Source organism: Hakea prostrata, chromosome 1 (genome assembly GCF_041222555.1).
Source record: "Hakea prostrata isolate BN-2017 chromosome 1, UWA_Hpros_2, whole genome shotgun sequence".
Classification (NCBI taxonomy): Eukaryota; Viridiplantae; Streptophyta; class Magnoliopsida; order Proteales; family Proteaceae; genus Hakea; species Hakea prostrata.
In genome coordinates, this window is record NC_142600.1 from 38,265,672 (window position 1) to 38,273,874 (window position 8,203).

An 8,203-nucleotide genomic window follows, 5' to 3' on the forward strand; every position below is an offset into this window, starting at 1 on the left:
ATACCTCTATACGGAGAATTGACTTAACCCAGATCAAAGTAATTAGGAACCTATGGCAGACTTAAGACAACCTTTGGAGAAGTGGTGAGAAAGGATATGCATAGCACAAGCATCGTTCCTCAAATATACATGATTGGAAGGCAAGAATCTCCATGTACTTGACCCCATTTAGTTGGGACAAGGTTTGTTACTGTTGTTTATTAACCTTAAAACAAGCTTCGTGTAAAGTTCGGTAACTATGGCCATTACCTGCCGAGGTGGGGTTGACCCACGTTAGAAGGGCCTTCCTTGCCCTTGGTATCTAACTTTTCCTTTCGGGATTCCTTTCACTCTTATTACTTTTGCTGCCTTGCCAATTCATTGATGAAATCTTCAGGTAAAAAACTTCTTTGCCCACAGAAACAACAAAATAAATTGAAATTTACGTTGTGTCATGTAGATCGTGGTTGTCTCAACCTGGCTGAGACACCTTGAACCTTGTTTGTATGTTAGTTTGGAGCTGACAGGTTTTCAGTTTTCTTACATTCAACTTCAATCTACCCATTCCATTTGTAAATTCTGTTCTTTTATCATATGGTATTGGAATAGCTCCTATGTCAGAAATCGTTATGGTTTCTGTCTGTGCTCGATAAAAATCGTTTTTGTTCTGCTGAACATTGTCTAGCTACCTTTCTGAATATCAGATTCCAGAGTTGGTACCTGAAATGTAGATACACATAAGCAGTGTTGTTGGATGATTCTGAGTTTCTGACAATACGAACTGTTAACTGTGTATCATTGAGGTTTAGCTCCTCCTGGTTTATTACTGTTACAAATGCTATTAACTCTAAGATTTGGTATAATTAATAAAATGAATAAGACTCTGTTTTTTCATTTCAGTATTGCAGCGGACTGGCCCAACACGATGCAAATAGTTCGTCTTATTTCCCAGGACCACATGAATAACAAGTAATTTCTAGTTTTCTTTACTATATTTATTAATGGAAAATAGATAGCCATTCTCTTTTTTATTTTATGATCATGCTTTGTACCTATGTTGGTTTGCTCGTTTTTTGAGTTCTCCTTGATTTGAGATTAGGCAGTATGTGGGCAAGGCTGATTTCCTAGTCTTCCGGGCATTGAATCAACATGGATTTCTTGGACAGCTACAAGAAAAGAAACTTGTGAGTGATATTTATGCTTAGCTATTTTCTTAGCTTAGTTGAACTTCTTTAATTGTTGCAAATTCTGATGTTTGCATTAGTTATTTTATTTTATTTTCTTAATGCTTTTGTTGATGACTATATTTTCAGCTAGGTCATGTATTGTGTTTTTCTATTTCTTCCTTGTACAGTTCCCTACTAAGTCTGGAAATTATTGGTTGTAGCTGCACTAAGCAGATTTATATTAAATAAAGGGTGATTTGTTTAAATTCTGAAGCTCACCACTCTCAATTCTGGCTGTCCTTGGGTTTTAATGTCTTACATGGTATAAGGACACAATCAATAGCTGATTGTCAGATTCAATTCCTAGCTTTGAAGGTCTTCTCATGATTCTATTAAAATTTGCAGCACCCTTTCGCTGGAGACTGCTAGAAACTAATCTTTAAATGCATGTTTTCAATTGAAAACTAGGTTTCTTATTTTTCAATTGAAAACTTATCTTATTTATTTTTTTCCTTTTTCAATTCTTAACATCACTAACTTGTGATCTAGCCGTAGAATTTTATTTTCCTTTTTCCCTTTAGTGAATGAATAAATTAATTAAGCAAAAAGTTAAACCGGCACCACCTCCAAAAAGAAAAGAGACTGGTTTTTTGGGGTTTGCAAAAGAGCTCAGGGAGCTCAGCCTCAAACAAGGGAATCCTAAAGCGAAGAGGGAGGGTGAAGATCCCCCAAGAGGCTAAAATGTGCCTGTCCATGGAGAGATGGCATAAACTGTGGGGGAAAAGAAAGTTTTCCTTTAAATTTCAAAGGAGATGGAGTTCCAAATGTGATGAAGAAGTTTCGGGATTGGAGGTCGTTTTCCTAATTCTTTGCTCCATCCAAATACGATTTGTTGTGCACAAAAAACAGACTTCCCTATTAAGTAACTAGTGGAAGATCATAAGTCGTGTCTACCCAATGTTATTCCCTATGAAATGGAAGAATACTTATGGGCTATGGCTAGGTCTAAATATTTTATTGAAATTGTCAATATCTGATTCGAATGATCACGTTTGGTAAATTGTTAGGAAATGACAGAGGAAACTAAGAATTATATGACGATTTTAGGGGATGCTCACATAAACGCAAATTCAAACATATGAATCATTAGACTTTTGAGAATACAAATGAACACCTAACTGATAGGTGGGATTCACACCCTTTTTTTGTATGGTAGGCATTCTAACATTGTGAAAAAAATTGATACAAGATAATGACTTCCAGTGATTTACTTTCTTGAAGTTTCCACCCAAATTTTTGTTAGTTTTAAGAAGTTTCAACCCGAATGTACCTGTGCAGTTGTTCCATGGAAAGCTTAGTTAAGTTTGAGAGGTGTTTGAATCTCTAAATGTATGTAAGTGTTTAAATAAATCTGGAACAACAATAACAATAATAAGCCTTGTCCCAACTAAATGGGGTCGGCTACTGGATTATTGCCTTCCAATCAGTTTTGTTGGAGGTTATGCTAGATACAAGGCCTAAGCTATGCATATCTTTCTTACCACTTCTCTTAAGGTTATCTTAGGTTAACCCTTAGTTCTTTTAGTTCCTTCAATCCAGATTATATCACTTCTCCATACAGGGGCATTTATAGGTCTTCATTGGACATGGTTATGTCACCTCAAATGACTTTTCCTGAAGCTTGTCACTTATGGGAGCAACTCCTAGACCAACTCTAATATGACCATTCCTTATTTTATCCTTCCTAGTTTTGTCACTCATCCATCCTAGCATCCTAACATCCTAATTTCTGCTACATTGAGTTTATCTATATGATTCTTTTTAACAGCGCAATATTTTGCATCGTACATCATAGTTGGTCGAACGGCGGTCTTATAGAATTTTCCTTTAAGTTTTAATGGAATACGTTGATCACACAAGACCCCGGACGCACCTCTCACTTCATCCACCCTATTTTAATTCTTTGGGAAACATCATCCTCTATATCACCTATTTTGTTTATGATTGAACCTAAGTACCTAAAAGAATCACTCTGAGGAATCTCCTTATAGTCAAGTTTCCCCACCTCATCATCTGTCCGATTATGACTAAAGTTTCAAACTAGATATTTTGTCTTTGTTCTACTTAATTTAAAGCTTCGTGATTCCAAAGCTGCTCTCCATGATTCTAACTTGGACTCATTTCCTAATTTCACTTCAAGTCAGAATTTGGCATTTTGTATGAGTGAAATTTTGACCAATTTTGCTACATTTATTGTCTTGTTTCATTCATTTTGACAAAATAATCTATTCTTTGTATTTTGCATATGATTTCACTTTGAGGACTCAGAGAAATCCAAATATTTGATCAAATGATTGAAATTTCAAACATTGGTGGAAAGAAAAGTTTCTTGTAACCATTTTCCATCCTTGATGTTGGGTCATGTATTTTTATTTACTCACTTAATTGGTAGTCATTCCAGGAACCAAAGCTCTTAGCTTACTCATTGTTGTCAGTTTGCGTATATGTACTTTTTTGCATATCATGAACAGGTTACATACATGCCTTGGCTTTTGGAAGGAATTCATTCTGTGGCTACTAATTTTTCTGGTCAAGGGACTTTTACATATAATGAATATGTAGCCTTGGGAATTTGGATACTTGGGTCTGCCTGTGGGATAGTATGGTCAATTCTTATTATCTCATGGATACCGAAGAGAGTTTGTGTAAATAGGTTCATTTTCTCATGTTGAATGTGGGGTTTTTTGTGACACCAGTGTGCAGTCATCCAACTACCATCTCAAACCTTGCTGCTCTCAGTTTCTGACAAGGCCTGCCGCTTGATTGGAATGCTTTTCCCAGGGGTAAGATGAACTAAATAATTTATATTTTTTCATTTAATGATGGCGTAGTTAACTAGGCCGTGGTTTATTTGGACCAGGATATGGTCGTCTTCAAGCCTCAGATTTCTAGCCAGCAGCAGCAGCTACAACAGCAGCAGCAGCAACAATTACAGCAGCAACAGCAACAGCAACATCAGCAGCAATTACAACACCAGCAGCATCCACATTTGCAGCTACAACAGCAACAGCATCCACAGTTGCAACAGCAGCAGCATACCCAGCTGCAACAGTCACAGTCACAGCAGCAACAGCAGCAGCAGCAGCAAATGGTTGGTGCAGGAATGGGTCAACCATATATGCAAGGACCAGGCAGGTCACAATTGTTAACCCAGGGACAGGTATCTTCCCAAGGGCCGCCAAACATGCCAGCTGGAGGATTTTTAAGTTAATGAAGCTGTTGTGCATTAGGCAGCTCCGTTGATGCTTAGCATGCAACCCCCCACCCTTTTAAGGCTAGCAATTCCTTAATTCACTTGTAGGTAAATCGTAAATGTATAGTTTTTTATGGGGGAAATCTTCCGTGAATTTATTACTGGGATACGGCCCTGTAGACATTCAAAATGTCTTACGTTGGACAAAATAAATTAAATGATACGTTGCTTTGTTTATCTCCACATGGTATCGTCCTTTAGTTTTAGATAATCTTGTAGGCATGTTTTCCACATCTGCCAAATTTGCAGGCAGGTCGAACTTTGCTTGTTTCGGTATGAGTAGATTGAAAATACCAACGCCTCGTCCTTGAGAGGTAATGTGGGAGTTTCTTTTTGTTCTTACCCTACTTAACTATGTAAACTCCTTAATTTTATACATTTCACGGTGGGTAAACTAGAAAAAAACTATATATATATATATATATATATATATATATATATATATATATATATGGGATACTTTGGTTTTATTACTAATCAAACCTCTTTCTTTATGAAATTACTGTTGCCTCCTCACTTCTAATGGTGTTTAGTGGTTGTTAACATCAAATATGTAATGTCTATTTTGCCCTTCATTAAAATTAAGAAGTTAAAAAATATAGCATTACCCTCATTTTTAGAAACTATATTGAATGTCAATTATATCCTTAAAATCTTATATTTTACAATAAATTTTGGCTTTGGTGGGACCACACACTTTGTACAATGGTTAGCATATATTAGGAGATTTTCAATTTTCAACTTTGAATTACATTTGATATTTCCTAATATTTTAGTTTCTATTTTAAGTTTTATTTAATCACATATTTCCTTTATTCGGCGATTTCTTTTTAGAAAAGAAAAATCAAGTCATTTCTTTAATCGGTAGTTTCTTTTTAGAAAAGGAAATTTAATTTAAAGTTAATTTTTCTCCATAGTTAATTAAGGATAGTATTATAACTTGCAAAGAGTAAATAAGTAAAGAGATAATTGTAGGGTTATTTTTGGGTTTTTGAAAAAATATATAGATGCCACATCATCAGTAAATTAACTAAGCTTAACGGAAAGGGACATTAGTAATTTTACACAAAGTTAAATGTTGAATTAGCAATTTTAAAAAGTAGAGGGGATAAAGTAGTAATAAAATTAGAGTACAAGGGGGCAGTAGTAATTACCCCTATATATATTGTAGAAGATAGAGCTGCTGTTACTTAAACATATACTCTTAATACACCATATCATTCATTTGTATTTCCTACTCTGTATTTCCTTTACTGTATTCTCTATAAATACACATTGTAATATCTACTTAGATATATGAAAAATCAAATTCAACATGGTATCAGTTTTTGGTTTCGGGCATTTGCCCTAATCCTCTTGGAATGGCTTCCACACCCTACTCTGCAACTGCGATGGCCTCTGCAATTGCTACTGCACCTTCTTCTTCCTTAGCAACTGTGATGCCTCTGTTTCGTCGTCGATCGTTAGCATAAACATTGCTGCTGCTCTACCTCTAAAGCTTACTTCGTCCAATTTCCTTCTCTCGCGTGCCCAGTTCTTGCCCCTTCTGAGAGGCTACTATCTGCTTGGCTATTTGGATGGCTCATTTCCACGGCCTTCTGTGATCTTGGAAGTTGTTGACCCTGTGTCTTCTTCCTCATCGACAGAACTTTGGGATCACCAAGATCAGCTGATTTTAAGCTGGTTGATTGCTTCGGTATCTGAAAGAGTGATTCCACATATCGTTGCTGCCAAAACTTTGAGTGAAGCATGGAATAAATTGAACTGAGTCTTTGCATCTGGTTCAAGATCGAGGATCTTGGAACTCAAGAATCACTTTTTCGAATACAAGGATCGTCGACGATTGGGGATTATGTTCTTGAGATTCTTTCCATCGCAGATACTCTCGCTGCAGCTAATGCTCCTGTGCCTGATGAAGATTTGGTGTTAGCAACCTTGAGAGGGTTAAGATCAGAGTTTCATGATTTTAGCACTTATGTTCTTCGTGCTGACCCGGTTAGTTTTGACAATCTTCAAGGTCTTCTTCTTACTCAAGAAATTCATATGAAAGTTTTTGTTAATGCTTCAATGAATCCAATGTTGTCTGCTAATGTTACTGTTCGGAGTTCTACAACTCCTGTTAATCCATTTTCCATTGGTAATGTTCGGCATCCTCAAGATTCTTCACAGAGAGATCGTTTTAGAGGTCATCCATGGAACAGACAGTATTTTGGTAATTCTTTTGGTAGCAGGTCAGGATATTATTCTAATTCTCCATCTTCTAATTTTGGTGGTAATTCTCGAATTAGAAATCCTATTCAAAATGGTTATTCTGCTCCTTCGTATGGTTCTGCCTCTGGCAATTTTGGTGCCCTGCCTTCTTTTATGAATGAACCGAGAGTTGTTTGTCAACTCTGCAAAGGTGAAGGCCATCTCTGTGCTTAGTGTCCTCAACGGTTCAATCACCCGTATGTGGGTAAGGTTGTCTGCTCCTCTGTATTGTCTTCCTTGAATTCTGCGGATGATTCTTTATGGATTTTGGATTTTGGCTCTAATTGCCATGTTATTGCAAACCTTGCTCATCTAGCTGTTCAAGAACCCTATACTGGTTCGCAAAATGTGGTTGTAGGTAATAGTCATGCTTTGCATATTACACATATTGGTATGTTGATTGTTCAATGTGATGATCGGTTGTTCAAGTTATCAGGTGTCATGTGTGTTCCTCATATTAAGTAGAATCTTCTGTTTGTATCTAAGTTTTGTGAAGAAAATGGTGTTTATTTTAGTTTTCACTCAAACTTCTTTCTCATCAAGGATCAGTGGAGTCATCGGATCTTGAATCGCGGATTGATTTTTAATAGACTCTATGCTGTTAAATTCTTGATAAGTTCTCCTACTAGTAGCTGTTCAACCTGTGTTCAGCCTGCTGTTAGTACAACAAATGTTAGTTTCTCTTCCAAGTCTTCACTGTTGGGTTGTGTGTCTACTGTTGCTGTCACGGCTGAAGTTTGGCACAGACGGCTTGGTCATCCATCACCTACTAGGACTTCTTCAATTTACAGCAACTTGGTTTTTCCAAGATCTTCAGGTCTCCAACTTGTGATGCATGTAAATGCTCAATGAGTCATCGACTACCCTTTCATACTGCTGTTACTCCTTGTCGTGGTCCATTAGATATTATCCATAGCGATTTGTGGGGACATGCTCCTATTGTTAATGTTGATGGTTTTAGATACTATGTGATTTTGTGGATCAGTTCACCAAATATACTTGGTTCATCAAACAATCATTCACCTCGTTAGTCTTGAATCGAAAGTGTGGCCAGAGATGAGAGTGAGGCTCATGTAGTGGTGAATGGATGTGAATGAAAGATATGTGTTACTGAACACCCACTTGAATAAACCCATGATCATAAGCTTTTCACAATATTTCAAATAATTAACAAATTGCTCTAAATTTCCCACCAAACATTAACTTACTAGAAAATTAAGCAAAGATAAAAGATCATGCTAAACTAATAAGAATAAAATTATTCAAATTTTATAGACAAATCAAACAAAAATAATAAATTAGTAGACTTAAAGAAAAGGAGCCCTAAAATGTGGAGTTGATATAGAATGGTCAAACAGTGCCTTTACAATTAAAATGTGTGACTAACAGTTTCAAACACGAATTAAGTAAATAAAAAATTACAAATCTTACAAATTATCACACAAACAAATAAAGTCTAAACGACAACATTTGCTTATTGTTTGACATTATTTAA

At 36.2% G+C, this 8,203-nt stretch overlaps 1 protein-coding gene across 1 annotated transcript in view; it reads left to right on the forward strand.

Moving 5' to 3' along the window:
• PFT1 (phytochrome and flowering time regulatory protein (PFT1)) overlaps window positions 1–4,862 on the forward strand; it is a 91,684-nt gene extending 86,822 nt beyond the window's left edge. Inside the window, exons 12-15 of the mRNA XM_089139380.1 lie at window positions 880–948; window positions 1,079–1,163; window positions 3,902–3,988; window positions 4,066–4,862. Of these exons, the coding sequence (XP_088995506.1) occupies window positions 880–948; window positions 1,079–1,163; window positions 3,902–3,988; window positions 4,066–4,416 (592 nt within the window). The 3' untranslated portion in view covers window positions 4,417–4,862. The remainder of the gene's footprint in view (window positions 1–879; window positions 949–1,078; window positions 1,164–3,901; window positions 3,989–4,065) is intronic.
• The last annotated feature ends 3,341 nt before the right edge of the window (window positions 4,863–8,203 follow it).